Source organism: Bactrocera oleae, chromosome 2 (genome assembly GCF_042242935.1).
Source record: "Bactrocera oleae isolate idBacOlea1 chromosome 2, idBacOlea1, whole genome shotgun sequence".
NCBI classification, from domain to species: Eukaryota; Metazoa; Arthropoda; class Insecta; order Diptera; family Tephritidae; genus Bactrocera; species Bactrocera oleae.
This window is the reverse complement of record NC_091536.1, coordinates 74,463,803-74,488,036: the sequence shown is the minus strand read 5'-3', so window position 1 is coordinate 74,488,036 and position 24,234 is coordinate 74,463,803. Positions and strand designations below refer to the sequence as shown.

At 32.2% G+C, this 24,234-nt stretch overlaps 3 protein-coding genes across 11 annotated transcripts in view; 2 read left to right on the top strand and 1 right to left on the bottom strand.

The window, feature by feature from the left end:
- Nucleotides 1-223: 223 nt before the first annotated feature.
- On the top strand, nucleotides 224-12,798 carry CCHa1 (neuropeptide CCHamide 1). Its single transcript, XM_014232488.3, has 4 exons — nucleotides 224-483; nucleotides 11,080-11,115; nucleotides 11,181-11,311; nucleotides 11,789-12,798. Exons 1-4 carry the CDS (start codon nucleotides 420-422, stop codon nucleotides 12,233-12,235), a joined length of 678 nt encoding a protein of 225 aa, XP_014087963.1. The 5' UTR covers nucleotides 224-419; the 3' UTR covers nucleotides 12,236-12,798.
- An 86-nt stretch (nucleotides 12,799-12,884) lies between these two features.
- Nucleotides 12,885-19,480, bottom strand: Npc2b (Niemann-Pick type C-2b). 5 transcript variants are annotated; one of them, XM_014232472.3, is made up of 3 exons: nucleotides 19,331-19,480; nucleotides 13,508-13,628; nucleotides 12,885-13,445 (listed from the first exon to the last, which is right to left on the bottom strand). In XM_014232472.3, exons 2-3 carry the CDS (start codon nucleotides 13,590-13,592, stop codon nucleotides 13,051-13,053), a joined length of 480 nt encoding a protein of 159 aa, XP_014087947.2. In that variant the 5' UTR covers nucleotides 13,593-13,628; nucleotides 19,331-19,480; the 3' UTR covers nucleotides 12,885-13,050. The 5 variants fall into 5 exon arrangements, with proteins under 5 accessions (XP_014087947.2, XP_036214512.2, XP_036214511.2 ...); XM_036358619.2 differs by lacking the exon at nucleotides 19,331-19,480 and adding an exon at nucleotides 15,993-16,299; XM_036358618.2 differs by lacking the exon at nucleotides 19,331-19,480 and adding an exon at nucleotides 16,045-16,299.
- Nucleotides 19,481-22,612: 3,132 nt separating this feature from the next.
- Nucleotides 22,613-24,234, top strand: part of Atpalpha (sodium/potassium-transporting ATPase subunit alpha) — a 73,213-nt gene continuing 71,591 nt past the window's right edge. For 3 of the 5 annotated variants that reach the window (XM_036358594.2, XM_036358593.2, XM_036358595.2), the window contains exon 1: nucleotides 22,625-22,704. In XM_036358594.2, the coding sequence (XP_036214487.1) occupies nucleotides 22,681-22,704 (24 nt within the window). In that variant the 5' untranslated portion in view covers nucleotides 22,625-22,680. Of the gene's footprint in view, nucleotides 22,705-24,234 lie in introns of all 5 variants that reach the window. The other 2 variants (XM_036358599.2, XM_036358592.2) reach the window with 2 other exon arrangements.

The following is a 24,234-nucleotide window of genomic DNA, read 5'->3' as shown; positions in this document are numbered from 1 at the left end:
CATTCTTGTTATTTTACACTGTTGATGCCTCGTTCGGCATTGCTGTTTTTTTTTTTTTATCACTGCTGCCTACTACTATTAGTTCTGCTGCGCTGCTGCTGTTCTTGTCACTTTACATGTGCGCCTTTTAGCCTTTGACGGCTACGAATTGGTTTCTACAACATTGCAGATTTTTGTATAAAAGCCAATGTTGCTTCCTATTTGTGCACAACGTTTGCAAAAGTCGATTTCAAAAGTATAACGGTCGCTTTGGTAGCGAGTCGAAGGTATAAAAAAATTGTGTGTGGAAAAATTCTCGTGTTCTTTATATTTGGTTAACAAAGAAAGTGCATTTTTTTGTGAGCAAATCCTAAATAAAATGTTTAACTGAAAGTGAATTCCCACATCAATAGTTCGAAATTGAGAATTGTATTGGAAAAATGTGCCGCTCAACGGTTTTTGTAATTGTCTTGATTTGTTCAGTATTAGCGTCGAATGTTCAAGGTAAATAAAATTTAAGATTTATTTTTCTATCGCAAATGAAAATTTGGTGATTCGTTAAGTCGCGGTCTATCGATGAAAATATAATACCAACTTATAGTTAAAAACCCGACATTCGGTAGAATGAAAATATTTCGCTTAATTTATTCTGGATTTTTTCAAAACAAAGACCTTTTTAAGAACAACAAAATAACTTAAATTTGGTAAACGCAATAATATTTCTAATGGAGTCAATTTTCTCGTAAGCAAGATGCATCCAAATTCAAACGGTGTTAATTTAAATCTCACTAGAAAGCTTTATAAATCTATTGACGGCCATTAATCATTACGATCTCCTATATCAATTTTAAAACCGATGAAATCAGCTTAATTTTAAAGGCATTAAAACTTGAAAAACGAAGAAATTACTATATTATTTATACTCAACAAGAAAAAAAGTAATAATTTATTCCAATACGGAAAGGAATGTTGTACAGTGTAATTTCTAAAACAAAAATCATCATAAAGCGATTATTTGAACTCTTAAGAAATATATGTATATTAGAGTAACCCAAAGACTCGATACTGACATCAGTCTTATATGAGTGTTTTGACAAAGCAGGTCCGAAGCTCCAAATTTTTTCAGCTGAACATCAAAAACCAGAGTCCCGAGCGTTATTTTAATGTAGCTGTCCATTAGATAGTCCGAGGTACCTTAAAGCTATATCTATCTTATACGAGTGTTTTGACGATGCAGCTAAGAAACTCCGATTTTTTTCACCTGAACAGTTTATCACAAGAAAAAAAGGCCGAGGTAGCTTAAAACTAATTGAGTCGCAAGAGAACTGCTAGGGTTCTATAATTATTTTCGAATTTGCGTCCTCTTAATCATTTAGATTTGGTGCCAAAAATTGTTATTGTTTTTCAATGAAATATCCAAATTTTAACAGTAGATTTAACGTAATAGTGCCGCAAAGAGGAAAACTACTCATTATTTCAGTCTAAAAAAGAATAATTGCATTTTCTATGACGAGATGAAATATATATATAACTTAGAAATTTATAACTTAAAACAGAACTCAAAAACTTTTCTCAATTTTCTATACTGAATCTATAATGCAGCCATTTATCTGTTACAAATCTAAGGACATGTGTTTAGAATATTAGAAAAATTTAGTTAAGTATGTATGTATGTATGTAAGGTGAACCAAACACTAAAATAGAATATTTTATTCTCTGTATATAGGTCCATTTTAACCGATATATTCATACTCATACTAATAAATAGGTTAGTCTTTGGCTTTTCATAATATATATATATATAGGAATCAGAATTTAGAACAGGCTTACATAGGTGGTCTATTTTCTTATCGGGACTCAACAGAATATATTGCTTGTGGTTTGTTGCTAAAAATTTGCGTTTGTGTATAAATTGCTAATAAAATGTCTCTTATTGAATGTCGAACGACTTATGGCACATAATTTTTATTAATTCAATGCCAGTGATCTCATACATTTTCCTTTGTTGTGCTCTAGTTTACAAGTTATAGTCTTCGATAAGAATCTTCTATTGTGTTGTACTGTGTTTTTTATATGGCATCCTCAAACTAATTCGGATGAGTTAATCAAGAATGTACCCTTAATAATTGCGCTTCAGCGGCATTTTTGTTAAGGAGGTTAACTACAATTAATTAAGGAAACTGAGGCATAGATTAGTGCTGGATTCTAAGTTTACACAAAAATCATAACCTGTTGCTTGAGAGGAGCGGACTATTGTCTCGTAGAAGAGCAATAATTATTGCTTTGAAATGTCCAAAAATTTAATGAAAATGGTTTAAGCGATGAGATAAAGGACGCCAGAAAGTAAATATTTCGATCGTCAATTGTTAGGACATTCATAATAACTCTATTACCTCAACTTCTGCAAGCAAGTCCAAGAGTATATTTATAATTCAACTTTATTTTAACTTATATTATTTTTAAATTTAACTTATTTTAGTGAAAAGCTAACCTTCAGGTAACGAGTTTTTATATTTTAAACTAGAGATAATAAGAGTAGAAAAATTTAGAACATGGTAAGAATTGTTGGAAATTCTGTCGTGAATTATGTCCACATTTACATATTTACCCTTAAAAACAATTAAAGCTTCGTATCTTATATTTAAAATAATCTTAAAAAAAAAAGACATAACTCAAAAATGTTATATTTTGATAAATATAATGGAACATTCAAGGTAAAAATGGTAAATCTAGTATCTAGATGTAGGAGTAAGGAAAAAAAGTTGAATTTTTAACACATTCTACAATCGTTTTCTAATTATACCCTAAAATATACCCTATTAAGTTTGCCACGAAGTTTGTAATTGTTGATTTAGCCATGTCCGTCGTATACACCAAAAATTGTCCCTAAGTTTGAGAAATAACGTTATGAATTTGGCACACGTCCATTTCTATCGAAGCAGCTGTTTGTCAGAACCACTCATATCGGACCACCATGGCATATAGCTGCCATACAATCTAATCGACCAAAATCAAATTCTTGTATGTAAAACTTTTTTATTTGACAAATTATATTTACGAAATTTGGCATAGATTATTATCCGAACATATCATTCAAATCGAACCACTGTAGCATTTATGACATCTATCATACAAACTGATTGATTAAAACCAAGATAAAGGTTTTTTGTACCCTTTTATACTTTAGGAAATGGACCTGTGAAGGGTATTTTAGCTTCGCTGAAACTGAAGTTAAAGTTTTTCTTGTTTTTATACACGTATGAGTAAGTACAAGCATACAAACACATGTGTATGAAGGGAAAACATTCCATTTATTCAGTCATAAACTTGCAGAACGTTCTTCGACGGCAGACATAATTCATGTAAATAAATATTATTAAATATGATCATGCATAATTATTTAACTAAGGGTAGTTGTATATTCAACACTAATTTACATACATATACATTGTACGTATATCCATACCGCCATAAAACGAATTGTTTTTCAGTTTGCTGGCATTTAATTTACAAGCGGGATAAATTCCATGTATTTAACAACCTGTTATTGGTATGTAGTGACGGTTATTGGCGTAATTCCCAAAACGCTGATAAGATGTACAAGCGTTGTGTAATTGTGCAAGGAAAATGGACACAAAGTATAACAAAAACAACCTGTAAACTGTAAAAATTAGAACGAGTGAGGTTATGGTTGGGATATACATATATAAAATTATATATACAATATTTACTATACTTCAAGATATATGTACATATGTATATATATAACCTCAAAGTAAAATGGACTCACGTCCGTTGTGTGTTACATTTTTGTTTCAGAACGTTTTTCACTCTATCGACACAAATGTTTTGTCTAGAACTCCTACTGCAGCAACAACAATAATAATCGGCACAATAATTGTGATACATTTCATATATAAAGTGTGTGTTTGTATGTTTTCATGTACGTACACAGTTTTAATTGCTGTCGTAAATTAATCCCTTCTGGAAAACAACCACTACCTTTGTATTAAAATTGATAAAAACGAAGAAGATGAAGAGCTGCATTCGTCAAAAAAAGACATGCTTGTGATATGTATGTATGTGAACCAGTCAAGGTGTCACGTTAAATGGTAACACCAACCACCGTTATACCCCAGCAACGTCAACAACTGTTGGAATTCGCGGCTGGCTGCATACTCACGCCAACGCCGGGACAACATGGGAGAAAATGTGTAACACATAGCGATAAACATGCTATATCTCTCCATAGGTTGCCTGATAGACATGCCGTTATTTCGCCTATTTTCCACGCTTCTTGTTGTTGGAAGAAGATCAAAGCTCAGCGTGCGCATTTTTGGCAATCAAAAAAATAGTTTTACATTCACACACAGCAAACAACAGGTGTTTAGTTGCGATTTGCTGCATTTTTGCTTTTATTTACTTCTTGTGGAATCATCTGCTGTCAATATTAGTTAATCCGTGAAACTATCTATGTATATTCCTAGCGTCGCCTATCTTTGTTATTTTGGTTAATACGCAGTATTAAAGAATTGGCTAATATCCAAAACACATCTGCTTAGATTCGTAATAGATAGTTGACTTCGTTATACTATATATTTCAATACAGCACATTCAGAAATATATTTAAGTTCTACATGTGTAAATAAATTCAGATTCTGTGACTGGATATATCTTTCATTTCATCATGAAACATAGAATTATGAATTTTAAGCTGAAATAATGAGTAGTATTCGTCTTTGATGCACAGTTACGGAAGAATCCATAGTAAAGTGTTAATATATTATATCCAGTTACTTAACTTAACTTGGGATACCATAAAAGTTACCAAGGATGATATTAACAACCACAAAATTTTATAAATTAACTAAGAGTCATTCTCAAACATTTTTAATCAACTGCTGAGAAAATTTTGGTTTCTACACCTAATTAACTTCAAAGTCTATGTAAAGTCCTCTCGGCAAAGGAATTTAATATTAGACATTTTTTTTAGTATTTACTATAAAAATGTCATAAAAATTAAAATCATTTTAATATCCCATGCGGTGCTTTACAATATTTACAACTCTTTCACCCCAATAAAATCTCAAAATCTTAATTACCTTTTAGAGTATCGTCAAACAAGAGTCAACTAATTCTAGTTGGCTAATATAAGTCAATGTGGGATTAATGAGTTTGGTAATGGGGCAATTATATACCTACACACGCGGTTATGATCCTTTAACACATATGCATGTGTGTGAGTATGTATGTGTGAAGCACATAGAGCATATCGGCAACAAGTTGAGCACATCCTTCAAACTGCTTGTTATGTTAAGTCGTGGTATTAACTGTTGATATGTATGTACATATGTACGAGTATAATCGTTAATGACACTGTTAAGTAGGCGTTTAACACACTAGATAAAACGTTTTTTCCATCGCCAGTTGTGGGTCTACAACCAGTTATATTTTTTTATATAAACGTGGTTTGAAGGAAAGTTAGGGTGGGTTGGTTGCAAAGCATCGGAAGCTATTGAGGTAAGTTAAATATAAGTGTTGTATTACACATAAGCGTTGCAACAGTTTTACAAATTTTAGACAATTTTTTCTACAGTGAATGTCTCAAATGTCAAATTAGTGTGATCACTTTACCAATATTTTGGAATATTTAGAAAATATTCGAAAAAACTAAGAAAGCCCAAGAAATCAAGGAAAAGGGGTGTTCTTTTAGGTACTGTAATTTATTTCCATGACAAAAATGTTTAGTACCAAAGAATGGCAAGCATTTTGGTACTCAATTTTTTCAGATATTCTCCTTTTAATTAATTTGTGACTATCAGTTGCCATTTTATGATTATCAATCTAAACCTTACCTCTCTGTACATTCTCACAAGTGAAATTTATTGACAAAGTAAGTACTGAACATTTTCTTCATTAAATTATCGACGGTGCCTCCTGGTTCGAATAATTTTATATGATGCGGTAAATGTAATATAATTCGATACGCTTTTCTGAACTTTGGAAGTTTTCAATAAAGCAGAAATATAGGTAACGGTAATCATGAAGTCAAAATATAAGTAATTTAGAGATTTAATTTATTCCTAATTGTTGTAAAAGATATTGTAAAATCTGCTCAAATTTCACTCGGCATGACAAAAAAACAGCATGTTGACATACAAATCTTTATTATCGCCTTCAAAATAGGCATGCCAACGATTCATTAAACTTTCCATACACTTGTTATAAGTCTCGGTCGGTCATAAGCTCACGTTTCGCCACCAATAATGATGCGTTTGATGAATGTAGTGGCCTCAGCTACATTGCCCCGCATCTCTTTTGCGACGTCTACTTGACATCTTTTTAAAAAAGATTTAGATTTTTTGGTACGAGTCTAGCAATGACGCGCTTCATACCAAAAACTAAAATGTGTTGTCGATCCATAAGAGTTGTTAAGATCTTCTGTTATCTCTCTGCTGCCATCAAAATCAAAACAAACGATGACTTTCAAACACTCTCTCTTTAACTTTTTCGATTTTATAGTCATTAACAGAGGAGAATCGGTGACCTGCACTAAATACTTTGTGCCTCTCAAATACTTGTGTTGTGAAAAAATAGGCTCAGCAACATACTTCTGCAACATTTTGAATGATTCCTGGTGATTCTATTGGAAACAGAAAGTTTCAAGCAAACTTGTTGTTTCTTTTTTTCATAGTAAAAATCACCAGAAAAGTTTTCGTTTTAACCTCATTTTTATAAAAGAACATTGTATTTTGTAAATTATTACATGTAAATATTAAATATGTTGCTAATATACCTGATCCTCAGTTCATATCTCTTAAAAGTTGCAAGCTAATTAATTGCATGACATTGATACATTTTTTTAAATCTTTACTCCCACATTTAAGGCGCTTCATCAGGGGATACTCTTAATAAATAAAGAATTTTTTTTCATTATCAGAGTTCGCGTTGATACCACGCGCAGTTGTGTTGCAAATATGTGTTGATTTTTTGGTATTAATCTGCATTACCAGCTTTGTCGGCATAAGTTCGCAGCTGCAATATCTTTGAACATTATTTATGCACCTGCTGTATAAAAACTCGCCTTGGCGTGAAGAAGAAGAACTAATATAGAAAGGATTTTTTTATGTACAGACGGGGGAAAGCACACACGTACACATAAACATAGACTCAACTCCATAGGTATTCTAATAATGTTGTCTATTTCTGTGCATTTCTTATAATTTGCATGAAAAGACGCGGGGAGATGTAGTAATTTGTATGATTAGACAACCAGTTGGCTGTCGTGAATGTTGCACACTTACACACATATATATTTATATACATACACATATACATAAAAATGACTTTTGGTGTATGCTTATGACTCGATGTTGACTAAAAATAGACTTGGAATATTAACATAGGTTTTAAAAGAAAAAAATCGAATGCTACGGTAAAATTGCATGGACAAAAGTATGTAACATATTTCTATAAATACATAGTATGTATGTTTGTATGTTAATGTGCAGAGGTGTGCGTGCTCCACAACATTTCGCAACACTTGAGAGATTATTAGCGTGTTTCACACATGTGCAGCTGCTCTGTGATCCACACATGCATACCTTTGCACAAAAGTTAGTATGGATATGTGTATGCATGTGTTGAAAGTATGTCTGCCCTCAGCTGCTTGCATCCATTATGTGCGCTTTCATAAACCATGACAAATAATTCTCCATGGAAGTACCAGTAGTTTGGCTATGGCTAGCATTCAACATGTTGTTAACGCACGCACACACACACACACACACATGCTCAAAGAACTCATTCACACATTCATTTCAATAAGATTTACAACCATATGTGCTCATCTCAAACAAATGTTGATATGTGTGTAGCTTTATATGCTCGCCTTTGTTGTTGTTACTCTTTTCTTAACGCGCGATTTCAGCAGCTGAATAGTGTGTCTCATGTAGTGATGTGCATTATTTTGTAGTGTTGTTTTTAGCTTTTGCTGTTCGTTAGTTTAAGGTTATGTAGCTTTTACGCTAATAGTAGCCGTATATCATCCACGAATAGATTAAGTTAACTTCGTGGAAGCACAAATCAACGTTGGCGGGCAAGGTAGTCACGTTACCAATGCACTAAGATCTTTATCTGAAAAATTAGAGAACAATTTTTTTTCGATGTTAGAAGCCATAATCAAAAGCCTGAGAATGTAAAAAAGTAACTTTTTGGTGCAGAAATGCAGTTAACTACATGAGCTGACAATTTTTTCGACTATTTTAGCCTTAGCTTAGAGTAATGACCTCAACTAGAGTACTGTCAAGCTTCATGACATTTCATCTAATCATTCGCAAGTTATTGGTCAAAAGATAACGCTACCTTTGAATTTTGTGTTTACAGTGGAAAAATAATTATTTCGGATTTTGATAAAACATCGTATCTTGATAGGCAAAACACCGCTGAAATTGGCTCGGTTCGACGGCTGAGTACTGATTTGCGGAATTTCGCCATAACCAAATGTGCGTTGTTGGTGGTGGAAGTTGTCTCGGAAAAACAATAGCGGCAAGGTTTTTACTAGTATTTTTGGGAGTTCACACGAAACTGTTTTCATCCTAGTCAAACATGAAGCAAATCTATTTTATATAATATTACCTCATTATTATGGAGTGTGGATATGTTGGGGCATAGCTATTGTGACAGTGAAAAAAATAAGATTTTTGGGAATAATTAAAAAAAAAAATACCAACTGTATCAATGTATATTCTACATATTTAAAGAATACACAGTTTGAAGAAAAAAAACTTCATATTTTTCGAGTTAAATGCGATCTCCGATAACGCTAAAAAGATGCCATTACCTGACCAGTGACTCCGACCTGCCCGTGAGTAAAATCTAACAATAGAAAAAAAAAAAAAGATTTACTAGCAGATCCCGACAATAACCTACTGTCGAAAAAAAATGGAGAAGTAAATAGAGAATGTGCAGAAAAATAGATAAATAATAAAATTTGAGACTCGCACTACGGCCTAAGGTCTATTGTGCCCTTCCTTATTTCACACGGATTTAAGCTTATACAGAGCATATCGATTATGTAATTTATTTATATTATTTACACCAGAAGATTTATGGTATAAATGACTGATACAAATAATATACTTACTAGAGATAAGACCACACCTCGTTTCATCACAAACAGATAGTATGTATTGTAAACAATTATGTTGCCCTATATCGGAGAAAATTTGGATGTTTTCCAGTGCCCAGATTACAACCCTATTCATTAAAATATTGAATGTGCCCTTGTTTTTAAAATAATGGTATATCTAATATTTTGATAATTATCGACTTATTAGTAATAAAATTGTAGTATTCCAGTCATGATTAGGGTTCTGCGCATTGTACAAACATGACGTGATCCCCATTCTCAGACTCCTTACTGAAAATATGCGAAAAGTTTTAAGGTTTTACTAAAAATAAAACGTACGCATATCTAGAATTAGAGTCTATAAATGTCCTGTTTTCTCGCTTCCGTTTCAAAAGTATTCGCATGGACTACTCAGAAACAATGATGCCGCCAAATATCCAGATATCAATACAGCCTACTAATGAATGTGAATAAGAGGGTGAAATATCTACACCAAAGTTATTCCCTCAAAATTAACTCAGGGATTGAATACATGATCAAATTAGGAATGATAAAACAATTTATCAAGGGGTTGGACGTGGAAGTATGATCTTTTAGTCACATTTGTAACAAATTTCCGAACTTAGTATGGAAAAGTTGAAAGGTGAAATATTTGATGGTCCTCAAATACGATAAATAGTGAAAGACACAGATTATATCAATGTTATAACTGTTCCGGAAGTTGAAGCTTGGAAAAGTTTTGTGTTGATAGTCGAAAATTTCCTATGCAACCACTGGGTACCAAATTATGATGAAATTGTGCAGAATATCCTGACAAACTGGGGCTATCGCTAGAAGCAAATCTAAGTACCAAGTTAAACTATCTCTGTAACTTCCGGATAATTTTGGAAATTAACATATTGTAAGGAACAGGGAGAGCGGTTCAACTGGGATCTAAAGGTGATGAAAAAAAGGTGGCAATGTTGATGGAATCGTCACGTGATGGCTAGTTCTTAAAAAAGTATTGTTGACTGGAAAATTACAAAAGAGAAGTTTACTGTTTACAAGTACTTCGAGGCAAAATTGACATTACAAAGATTTTAGTAATATTGTTTCGTTTTTTCTGATTAATGTAAAGTAAAATGAAAATAAGGATTTAAAATAAGGCTATAAAACCACTGTAGACCTGCATTATACAAGTATGGTATATCATGATTGTAGCATACGCAATAATTATTGACATTTTTCAAAGCTTCTTTTAAAAAGAGAAAACTTTCCTTACCCTAAAAATAATATTAAAAATTTCATCAAGTGACCTTTTTATTTCCGGTAACAATTTTCATGTGTTAAGATACTCTTTTGAATAATTTGAATAGCTTTCATAATAACTTTTCCTATAAATACTAAGCAGATATATGTATGTATACCTTTTGACTTCTCAAGTTTAAAAAAAAACCCCTAAGAAACCTTGTCCATTCAAAACTTTGAAATCTGTTGCTTTCTATATTTATTTATACATAATATATATATTTATAAAAAAAATTTCGTTAATCTATTAATATAGGTAGACTTAAAAATATTTACCGAAAAGGCTTTTTACTCCAATTTGGGATGACAGTTGACAGCTGACAGTTGAAGCATCCATAAAATATTGCTATAAATACCCTGTATTTGCTTTAGACCACTAAACATAAATGAAACGTGCGGCTTACAGCCAGGGGGGTTGTGGCCAAAGTGCAACAAGTTTGCGGCAAATTGTTATTTATGAGTTTTGATCTTTTGTATTGCTTAGTTATTGTACTTTTAAAACAGACGCCAAATGCAAGTAACTGTAAATTAAATTTGACAGGTCAATAAGTGGTGGCGACGGCAGAGACTTAAAGTTTACTTATATGACATACACACACATATATATACATATATGGATGAACATAGATAGACTTCGAACTTTTAAATACTTCTTTTCAAATTTGTTTCTATTCTTTTCGTAGGTTCTTGTCTGGAGTATGGGCATTCATGCTGGGGTGGTGAGTAACAGCTGGAAAGCTATTTATATTACAGTAGTGTTATATGAAAAAAAACTTTTTTACAGCGCATGGTAAACGCTCCAGTGGCTCGGCTATTGTCGACAGTAAAACTCGGCTTGTGGAGCGAAATTCACGCGGCGGCAACCAATTAAATTTGCTAGACGACGACAATTCAAATCGATTTGTGGCTAACAAGGTGAGAATTTATAACTTTTAAGTATTTTATTTCTACTTGGGGATAGGGTCGGTTTATATTAGTTCATAGATGATAAAGCGCTTTGTAATTATTTGAAATTACCGTAAAGAATATTGCTCTTCCGATATTTCAAAGAACATTTGAACCATTCGTTAAACAGAAAGGATTCGTTTGGAAAACATATTCGCTTTATTGAATATACTGCCTAATGATTTTCTCCAGTAAAACCTTCAGAATATTTGAATTTCTGTAATTAAAATTTTACCATCTTATGGAAAGAGCGAGAGCGTTATATATATAGGTCAAACATTTGTGGAATAAATCGACTTTTTAAAACGATTTGATTGATTGTCAAGCTAGTTTTGAAAAAACCTGTCGAGGAGAAGTTGCTGAACTACAAGTACTTTAGAAGACTTTACGAAAAGTTTTAGCCAATATGTTCACAACAATACTTCCACTTTTTTTTATTTTCTACAGTTCGACATCAGTGAGGCAACCACGTCGGCTGAAACTGCACCACACATAGCCATGAGTGCAGAAGACACCTCAGCAGATTCGACAAAAGAGCGCAACTACATGGGACAAACGCAACTAAAATTTCCGTTACAAAAGACTAACAGTGAGAACAGCAACTTACCGCTAGATAACAGTATTCGAAAGAGTGAGACGGCTGGCTTGCGTGAAGAACGGCAACGCTCTCTACATTTGCAACAAAAACGCAAGTATCCGCAACATATTGAACGCTGGCATAAGTTACCGATTTTCGGCTTACGACGCACCTACAGCAATTCACCATTGACGTTGACCGATGCTGTACCGCTAGAATTGCCCACACGTAATGCTGAGAATGATTTACTACAACAAATTGGACAGTTGGCGGGCGAAAGATTCGACGATGTTGGTGTTTACTATGACTTTCCATAGAAGTTAGAGAGATTAGAGGGAGAGGAGCGCTGTGGGCAGAACGTGAAGTAAACATTTGAAGGCTGCATAAAAGCAAACGCACACACATGCAAACAGTTACATTATGTATGAGTTTTTTCTGTTTAAAAGTGATTTTTAAAAGGTTACAAAATTAAAAAAAAAAATTAAAATTAAAACAATGTAAGTGCATGAGAATATTCTCTATGAAAGAAATTACATAACCAATTTAAAAGGCTCTAAATGTAAACATTTTATTATAAGAGAACTCTATTTGTGTATTTTAGGCGTTGCACTAAGATAAATAACAAAGATTTTACAAAAAAAAATTGTCTAACAAAATTCAACTATTTAACTAAAATGTACATTGTTGTAAGTTATTAAATTTTATGCAATTTATGGCTACATAATGATCAGGTTACTCATTATCATAAAATTTAAATTAACTCGATCTCCATCTATTTGTCAAAATATTGATGCAATGGGCTGGATGCATCAATATTATTGACGACTATTAAAGCTGTGTTTAAAATAAAGTTGAAAATACTGCATATGCATAAGTATAAGCAACCATGTATTTGTTTTCAATTCGCAAAAACAATATTTAAATTAACAAACAAAAAAAAATAAAAATTAATTACAAATATGAAAATCTCTAAAAAATATAAAAGTTGTTTTTGTTTATTAAAGTTATTATATAAATATTAATCAAAGAGAGCACTGACACGTTTATTCTTACCCAAATATTTTCATTATTTTAATACAGTTATGTAAGTAAGTAACACAATATATTTGCCAACATTCCTTCATACAAATATTTACGACTTTATCTTAGCCGGTATTTGGAAGCATACAACATCACCCTGTTTATCACCCAAGCCCCAGTGTATGACCAAATTAACAGTCGGATAGATTGGTAAAATTTTGAAACTATTCTTGTAGGTATATGTTTGTCCGGCTTTAAGTGGGCAGCCCACCTTCTCTTTGCCCTCGGCATCGTAGATGTACGGACAGGCGCTGGTGCCATAATAGCCAGGGAACGGTAGTGGTACGTCCAAAATAATACCCTGTATATCGGAGTTGAGTTCGTTAAAGTCACGTTCGGGTTTAAGCTTCATTTCAATGCTGGCCTCGGTGTTGCGCTTGAGTGTGCATTTATTTTTGGGGCAATTGGAGATGGTTACTTCATCCGCGGTTAAGGCGCGTGCAGTCGCTGTAATAATTTAATTTTTATTTTTATTATATTGTTGTTATTTTTCATTTGTTTCTACTTACACTTGGGACACTTTCTCACTTCGGTGGCATTTGTCAGCGCAAAGAGCATAATAAAAACGGTAGCTGTGCTGATGTAGGACTTCATTTTTGTGAATTTCCTCTATTGATTTTCACTTAGAAACTGTAATAAAAATAATATCAACATTTTTTTCGCCTGACTCAATAAAAACAAAATCTTATCATAATTCATAGTTTTAAGAATGGGTTTCAGCCTACCATGAATTTTTGTCCTCTTTTTTTTAATAATTTTCAAAGGTTCTCAACTAGTTTGGTACCTATGTAATAACTGATATTTTCTTACATTTTATTTTCTTACATTACAGTAATTTACATACATTTTTACAAATAATTATTGGTTTTAGTTTTTTTTATTTTTGCAATTAGCGGTCATAAAACTAAAAGGTTTTTAATTGTTCCTAGAATTCTGAGAAGCTCATGCATAATTCTGCTTTCACAACCAACCGAAGCACATGACAGGTTTTTCATTAGTTGCTCAGAGAGATGAAAATAATTGATAATGTGATTTTCAATGGAAAATGTAATTAAAGCGATCAAGGTCAATATAATATCTTGACAATTTTTAATAAACAATGTATTTAATAAAAGGAAGCTTAATGTATTTCTAATGTAATTCTATATTGAATCTTTCTTTATTATATTGATTTTCTTTTTTAATTTAAGTGAAAGGAAAATATGTTCACCCTTCTCCTTATACTAGAAAAATATATGTATACGCATATATTTGAAAATATTTCATTCAGAAATCTTTTTGTCACTACTCCCATTTCTTGATCAAAACCCTTATGTTGACGAAAGGGTTAATGAACTATTTAATAAAAACGACAAAATCTAATGGAAATTGGTTTGCAATACTCCTTGCTGTGCTAATGTTGTTGTCGCCATTGTACAATAGTTTTAATTAGATTGCATATTTACAACTTTAAATCACGACATGTTTGCATACAATTAAGTTTGATTAATATTGCTAATAAAGAATTTAATCGTTTTTTTACTTTTATATAGAACCGAAATCTGGCTTTAGAGATATAATAATTTTATCTGTTTTTGCAATGAGTTTATTTGTAATAAATTATACCCGCTTTCATAACGATTTATCTTCGAATAATTACATACATAAATAAGCCGATATTTCTATTATTGCAAACACATCTTTTCTGCCAACAGCTCTGGTGTTAATGGGTCATAATATTTTGTATCTAATGAGTTTCTAAAAATTGTAAAAATTATTATTGTTATTGTAGAGTTCACATGTTTAGTTAGGCATTTTCAGCTACAAACAGCTTCAGTTTTCACATCTGAGCTGAGCAGGAAACTTAAGTCGTAATTTATTCGTTTAGGTACAGTGGGTCATAGAAGTATGTATATAAAGCGATTATTATTTGTATTGCTTTAAATTTGCTACTAAATCATATTTTTTAATGTTATTTGTAAGAATTTTAACCAATGGGAGTACCATCTGATTAAACTTGCCTCGGACTTATCCAGAGTTGCACAACCTTTTTTATATTCGTTTGATCTCTATACGTCAGCTAGTGTGAGTTTGCTTATGACGCGAAATGTTTGTCTGGCGATTTGTATCATGGTAATAAATTGAACAATTAGTTTGTATCATGGTAATAAATTGAACAATTAGTTTGCTTGAAATTTTGTTAAACATTCATCCACATCTATTATTGATGATATCATCGTAAATGTTAAAGAAATAGTGCGTAAAAATAGTAATGTTTGCCTATCGCAGAGGATCTCAACATCCCTTAGAGATCAACTCAACCATTTGGTCAACGTTAATGCTAGTCTCGTACTAAAACAACTGAATCTTTTGCAAAAACGCCTTCGTAAACATAGATTTGTAAAATAAAATATCGATTCATAATATATTTTATACTCTTCTTCTCGTCAAAAAATCTAACAAATATACGGCTTGTTTATCGAAAAATAAAAAAAATTATCAAAAAAAAAAAATAAAATAAAAATATTTTAAACGTTAAGTACTTTCAAAAAAACAAATATTTATTTATAATTATAATTCATTAAAATTATGACTCCTGCACATAAAACAGTTCGAAACTTCAACACATAACCAACTGCAACAAATTTCTTAACTAACTTTTGTGAACCCGTGTTTAATTTCATGCATAATACATTTTATAAAAACCCGGAATAGTACAACAGTCTGTACTAATTTGATGCTATCAATCGAATAATTGGCATACAATTTGAAATAATCATTACTTTACATGCACATAGGTAAATAGATGTACTATATTACTAATACTATATATTTAAAATACAGACATTTAACCTTTAAAATATTTATATTTTTCACTTCTTTATTGAAAACGCGCTGAGTGATTTTAATAGCGGTATACCGTCATAGGTACAAAGTAGCGGTTCACAAAGTAAAATAAGCGAACAAACTGAACCGTTATATACTTTTAATTATTATTACTATTTTCTTGCTTACTTGCTTACACTTTTTATTTCATTTAAAAAATCTTTTTATTTTTAATATTTACTTATATTGTATGTATTTATATACATATATATATATATATCACAGTATATATATGCCATGTAATAACAAAATTATAAATTTTATTTAATAATTGCACAATGCTGCTTCTTTTATCTTTATTTATCGCTATCAATTCGAAGCGGTGTACTGTTGTGTTTTTGTAGGGGAAAAACGAAAGACTTAAGACACACACGCGCGCTCTCACAGCCAACAACACGTTGCGACCGTTGTATGTGTATAACTGAACTGAAATGTCTGCTTTGGTGACTTGAATATTTATAGACAATAATGTCTGTATACATACCAACATATATGGTATAAATAAAATACATTTACATACAATCGTACATACCTATATATGTGTTAGTATCATTATAAAAATAAAAAATATTCGAACTATGAACACTTGAGGTGTTTTGATGGCTCAGCGTTGCTCGGAGATGCGATGAGACTTTTACCTAACTACATAAATATATACATACATACATACAGATGAACATACACAAATTTCTAAACAAAGAGATTATCGCCGGTAAATCTATGCAAATGGTTATAGACTTCAAATGAAGGCGGCGTGTGAGAAAATAAAACCAGTAAAAAGGGAGGTTTGTTGTAAACCGAGAATACGGATTAGAACTGATGTAAAAAAGATATGCTTGAGTGCAAGAAAATAATTTAATATTGTAATGCATAATTATTAAAAAGAAATCTAATCGATGCATCCAACTTCATTTCAGTGAATAGAAGACGTATCTCCGGACAAATATAATTTAAAAATGTGTAAGGTTTATGTCTATCTAAAAATTTAAGATAGATAGATTTATATTTAGATTCTGAATATTGTATTAAATCTCTTATACAATATGAAAAAGAATATTCACAGTACTTTTGAGTAATTAAATTATATTCAATGTATTCAATGTGTTAACATATTTTTTCTCTTTCCCTTTTAAAAGAACCATTCAGTAAAATTAATTGAGTCGAGTCATCAGCAATCACTTTCTTCGGAGATTATAGCTTTGGTGTGCTAAATTTCAGAACGATAACTCAAAAACTGTGCGACTAAATCGACTCAGTTCGTCTTGTTGATCATTTGTATATACTATATTTATATACTATAATATCTCCGATGTTTCCTTCTGGGTATTACAAAAATTGTGGTAAACTTAATATACCCTGTTCAAGTTATAGGACCACAAATATATCTTATACCTACACCTAAACATATAACAAACAAAATTATAAAATTATAGAATTATATACGACGAATTTAATGAAGTGACTAATTTTTGGTTAAAAAAAAAACAAAGCTTTCCATCTTAAAATAAAACGCCAAAAGTAATATACCGCTATAAATGTAAATTGCCTGCAAGAAAAGTAAAATTATCTAAATCATGTTGTTGGTGATAATGAGAAGGCATGTCATTGCAATTTGATGTCCTATATAGCGTAGCTTTTTGCTGAAAGCTTTGTGCGTTCTTCACGCCTCATAATTAGCTAAATGCATATACATTAGTTTTCTCTCGCTTTAGTTCAATATTTTACAAATTTCAAAGTCATAATCGTTAGCGCGATAAAGTCGAAGTACTTTTACAAGGGCAGTCTAACTAACACTTTCAAGTATACATATTTGTTGGTGCCAAGCGAAATATTCTCACCAAATTTAAATTATGAGAATTATTTAATTTATAATATAAATGAGATTACCAAGCTACATCGAGCTAAACGAAAGCCTTCTCAAAAATTATACGTTATAACTATATATTAATCGATATAAGAGTGACTTATAATGTCTCTATATCAATTCATATACTTGCAAAAGTAACTTCGATAAAATTGTCGGCTCGAGGAAGGTATGAACGCACCTTTTAAATTTTTGGTAGAAAAACCCAACAAATTCTCACTCTGATTTGGTTAAGATATCTTACATACTTACCGATATACATGGAAAATACAAACGAGGATATATATTTTGTTATACAAGTATTCGTCTAAAAGTTAAATTTTTCAACTAATAAAAATGCAAATATCATAGAAGTTTTTAAAGAATTTTAAAATAACGCTATTCTCCTACATATTACAGATAAGAAGATTTCGAAATTAAAATTGACCGAACGAAGCAGTAAGCGGAACAGTAAAAAGTTGACTTTATTTCTATCACTCTTGCTGTCAAGTAAGTAACATGTGACGTCACTTTAGTAGCAAGCGTTGTCAAATATATTAATATCAAATTAGCACTTCCGGAGCAGCTTTGATAATCGTCATTAGACCTATATTATATAAGAAAGCTAATAAAATAGTTAACTTCGGGTGCACTTCGAGTACGCTTCACAGATGCTCTTCTTATAGCAAAACAAGGGCATAAAACGATACTTTTCATGAATTTGATTAGTAAGTTTACATGACAGCTACATGCTATACTAGTCTGATCCAAATAATTTGTTCGGAAATTGTAGCGTTGGCTTGGACAATAATCTATGCTAAATTTCGTATAGATATCTTGTCGCAAAAAAAGTTTTCCTTACAAGGACTGGATTTTGATAGATCAGTTTGTATGGCAGCTACATTTTAGAATGGTCCGATATCGGCGTGTCCGCCAAATGCACAGCTTCTTCGGGAGAAATAACCGTGCGCAAAGTTTCAGAACGAGATTTCAAATTCTGAGAGACTATTTATTAGATTTATCTACAAAGAAATAAATTTTTTTTTTTTGTAATTCAGTGCACATATTTTTCTAAAGTTGTACACTGGCTATCAATTACTTTCCGATATATGTACATACACAAGTATATACATACATAGACATATATACAATATATTACGTACTCCAAACTGTATGTATAATTTCTATGTAAAATATTATAGTTTTTACCGGAAGTAGCAATGCGACCGGAACAAGTTAAAACTTGTGCCTTTTTCCGCCTTCCATTTACAACCGGTTAAATTGTTTACATTACTTAAGTTTTTAAATAATTAGTTATTAGCATAGTGCGAATTTAATCACACATTATTTAAATAACTAAACGAAGTTCAAACAAATACTTGATACTTTGAAACGCATTTGTTATGTTTTAATGAAAATTACATTGCACTGCATATTTTTTACACTATTTCTGAATTGTTTTTTTAAACTTGTATACTTGTCGTTTTTTGATTACATTTTTGTATGATTTTGCAAATTTTCCCAAAACAAGTTTGCGGTTTCCTTATATAATTTGTCTCCATATACTCTAGTCACTTTAAAACCATCCCAAATAAGCACTACTGATAACCTTGAATTTTCCTACCAAAATCTGTGTATGAGTATGTTTAGTTGTTGTTGGCCCAAGTATTGCTGCGGCCTTCCTACTGAACGGCTTGAAAACTCGAATCGAACTGAAGCCACAATTTCAACAAATGCTGGTGTTTGATGTGAGTTGCGTGGCGTCTCAACGTAGTCAAGTACGTCTTGAGCTTTTTACACAAAAGTACATATATATTGTAAATATTTGTAGGTATGTAGCTCTGGAGTATTTGTATATAGAGCTTTTGTTTACTTATAAATATTTTGTAAATATAAATAAATATGAGACGCTGGCTTTAGTTCAAAGAAGCTGGCGAAAAGCCAGTGTAAAGCCATACTTTAACACAGGCTAGCAAAACTATATGCAAAAATTACAGCTGCGTGCAAGTAATAAAAAACACTCGAAATGTATTTCTGAAACTATTTGAAGCAGTAAGAGTTTTACATACATACAGTTTTCGTAGAATTCCGTACCGAGTATTTAAGTTGTGCCATAAATCTCTAGACTTCTTCCCTTCTAGTGCTTCATGCCAGACTTTCGAGACAGAAAAAAATTTGTATTTCTTGAATGTTATTTTCGCTGTGGTATAGTGGTTTTCTAAAATATTTTAAAGGAATGCTGTCAATTTGACAATTCTAGGCCGTATATAAATTTGGTTATGTCGTGTATGTAGACCCAACTGTCGTCGAAAGGGCCATTTTGCCATCCTCTCTAAAATTACCACGTCCTTAATTCACGATTTTTAAATTTTCAGCTCCATATTTAACGTTCTCATCGGGCATTTGAATACATTTTTTGCTTTCCACTTTCTCCTTTTTTCGGCAGAACTTTTTTTATAGTCTTCCTATCTGAAGATTAGTATACCGTTGTTCTCCTTTCACATATTCACCAAAGATACAAATACTATCCAAGTGTAGTCATCTTTTACCTCTCAAATTATACCGACTTATAAATGTATATACAACTACGGAGTATAGAATATAATCGCTTTCAATCACGCTTCAGATCATTTTTAATTAGCTGTCAACTGCTGCAGTACTGCCATATACAATATTATAATATATTCAAGCATTACTACATATCTTGTACATTTGATACTGCAAAATAAAGCAAAGTCTCACTGCATTGTGTTAATTTGCAAAAGTCAACAACTTTAATGAAGTAGGCGGGCAAGTCGAGAGTCTAATTGACGGAGGAGTTACATTACATTGCCGCTTGCCAATTTAACGACTCAAATGGACAGCGATTATCAGTGTGTAAAGACATAATTGAGTTAGTAAGATAACTCGGCGCTTTTTTATGAATTTCGTTCGCTGTCATGTTTCAATTAAAATACAAATTTAAATGTTTATTCTTGTAACGACCAACACTAGGAATCACACTAAATTTAGTATGAAATAGACTGAATATGGAGACTTTCATAGGGAGGAGCATATATAATTGAATTAATAACTGAATTAAACCAAACGAAATTAAATTGTTTTTGTGCAGCAATCTGAATTCGTGTTTCCGCCCACATTGATGGTGAAGTATGTAAGAGTTTTGATAAACTAATAAAAAACATTTAGACACCTTTCATAGACTCTTTTGTTGAAGATCTTATTATACATTTTCAGACTGTCAGTAATGGTATCCAATATTAATTTTTGTTATCCACATACATAATGTATATAGCCTAGCCTTAAACGTCTTTTTCTCCTAACAAGTTTAAAAGTTTTATTCTAAAATTCAATGACTTTAAGGTTATGCAGTAGTCAGAACTCCACAAAACATGCGATAGTCTAAAGAAAAGTGTCCTTACAGTGAAAATCAAAAGTCTGAAGTAACTCCATATCTAAAAAGATAAATAAGAAAAGCTTAGAATATTTTATAAGAAATATGCATATGTATTTTATAAGCTATATGAGTGACATGAGTCATGAGTAATGCAATATGCAGATGACTGTACTGAGAAACACGGCACGTGCCTTTAATAAAAATTTCCGGATTTCAATTGAGATTGCGCATAATCTGATAAATAATTACAAAAGACAATTAAATTATTAAGTGGCATATAAAGACATATTTCATGTAGTACGAGTATAGAACTTTTTACACATATAATTCTTTGCATTTATTATGACCTGATCACGGCAAGGGCTCGATGACCAGATAATAACCAATAACTCCAGCGAAAAGTTCTGCTTACTTTTAAATCATTACTTGCGAAAATCCCAACCACAGATTCCGAAAGAGAGGTCTTAAGCACTTCATGGACCCAAAGGAGTTATCACGCGACTAACAAATAAATTTCTATATTTTTCTTAGAGTACTACCATAAGCTCAACTAGAATCCTGCTAATAATAATATTAAGTTTCATGGCATATGTATATCATGGCAAGTGGATAAAACATGGATACGCATTACACACTTGAGACAAATCGGCAATTCGCCACCCGGTGAAAGTCGGCCAAAACGCCCGAAAACACAAAAATCGGCCGGCAATGTTTTAGCCATTATTTCTTTGGGACTCAGATAGAATTATTTTTTACCGAATTTCTCAAACATGTTTAACCTATATACTACTATGACATATAATAGCCATATAGAAAATACACGTTTTTCTAATAGCATAATATCTATAATATGATAGGTAAAAATGTAGAGTGTGGCAAGTCGAAGAAACCACTAGTATCAACCAAATAGACTGGCAAAATCTACAATAATAGCAACTCTCTTCTATTCGCCACTTGGAGAACACCGAGAAGCGAAAAAACAACTCGTATAAATTAAATAAACTGGCACAAGCCAATAGATGTGCAATAGCAAACACTTTAAAAAGTCTTCCATATGCCTTTTTGTACTGAATTCACTAGAAGACCGAAGACGACTGATAAAAACAATCTTCAAACAAAATTTTTGAAAATGTTTTGCTGTTCTAATTTCGACGTAACTATTACTTATTACGCATCTATGCATGAAAAATTTAAAATTTCTGTAATTAAATAAAATGAATTAAATATACAATTTAATTAATAAATAATTATTGCTATAATTTATATATAATAAATATTATTGTAGCAATAGTTTATAGTTATTGCAACCCATCAAAAAAAATAAAAATATTGTTTGTAGTTAAAAACACATCTATCTTAGCTAAGCTTAAAACCATTTGATACTCAAATGAGCATATAGTTACCAGCGTTGTCTGGCGTGTATGTTTCCACGTTGTGTTGTTAATTTTACACGCTAGGGGTTGATTATCTGTATTATTCCAATTCGCGACTCGTTACTTCGTTTTACTCGCTGGTATTTTGTTTTATTAGCCCTCGTCTTTATTTTCATTTTGATTGGCATTTGTGTTTTCTGGAATATGGCGTTAAGGTCGGATTTCGAGGTGAGTTCGCGTTTTAATTATCAATTTAAGTAATTAATCAAATAGAATCAGTGTAAGATTAAGTGATTTCAATTGTTAACATGTATGGCAGCAAGTGCTTGGTGAATTGCAGCAACGCTGATTGGATTACAAAAAGCTGAAAGAAAGTCTGTGTAAACAGCCTAGTTAGCCGTGTGTGGAGAGCGCCAGCTAGGTGTGAATATGTATGTTCGGATATTTATTTGCTACAGCAAATTCCGCGATGATAATTATGAGCAAATGAAACGAAAAGCGCAGAATATACACTTAATTATGATTATGTGACTGCTCAAAAGTTGTTTATTTGGCATTTTCGTTGGAATTAACAGAAATTTACTGGTGTCACACTCGTATTGTTTATTTTGCTTTATATGCGTATGTGTTTGTTGTGTCGTTTCGAGTCGCTAAGGTGCTGATCTGGCCATAATCGTTATGTGTTCTGCAGCTGAGCTTAGCTTGGCGGCGACGCCCTTTTGTGTCGCTTAGAAACCCAACTAACTTAATTTAATTAACCAGCAGCGAGACTACAATATGGGTGACACACCAGATCAATTTTACGAGACTGAAACATCTGATAGTGAGATGTATAATTTACACACATTTGAATGTATTTTTGTATGGCGATTGGGTGTGAATTGCATTAGTCATAAAAAAGGAAAATCTGACAAATTAATTCTTCTAGTGCAGTGTCTAAAGCGGTTGCAGCTGAGTTTTGAAAAATGTGCAAAGAATCGATAGCTTCAGAGTTGTACGTTTATGTGTATGGGAGTGTGGGTGGGAGGGGTCGCATTCGGGCCAAATTTTATGCATTTATTGCACACGTGAGTGGGCGGCTTTAAATACCATTTGGTAAATGCAATATACAAGTGCAGAGAGGTGTGCAGGTGGTGTACAAGAATCTGTCACAATGCATCCACAGTAAGCTTGAATATTGAAAGTGGTTCTAGGAAAAGTTTCCTATTTCTCAGTGAACTTTTCTTGCGCTCACGCTCTCTTTGTGTATACCTTTCGTATATATTTCGTTTATTTTGTTGTGTTGCTCTTCTCCCTCACTCGCTGCTTCTGCGCTCGTTCATTCGTTTTTTTTTCTTCGTACTCTGCATTGTTTTTGTTTCTCTCCTTCCTGCATCTTGTTTTTCTGATTCGCCTCAAAATGCATTTCAAAAGCAAGTGTGAGCAAGTGTTCGCGCTGTGCGTTGTTGTTGTTGCTACTGCTAAGCCTATCAATCTATTGACCAGCAGTCCGTTGGAGTTGGCTGACTGAGGGTACCTATTATGTGTGCTTGCTATCGCTAATGCTTCTTTTCGGTGAAAACTAGTTTTTTTCTTGCAGGCATCTTTTGTTTGCATCAAATTATACCTAGCAACAAATTCTATTTGTTCCCTGTAGCTGTGTTTACTCTCAGACATTTCTCTGTCAGCAATTTCCCAATCAGATGATCGATAGCAGCTGGATTGATTTGAGCTATAATAGATCTTTAAAGCAATTCAACCTGTTTCTATTAAATTTCG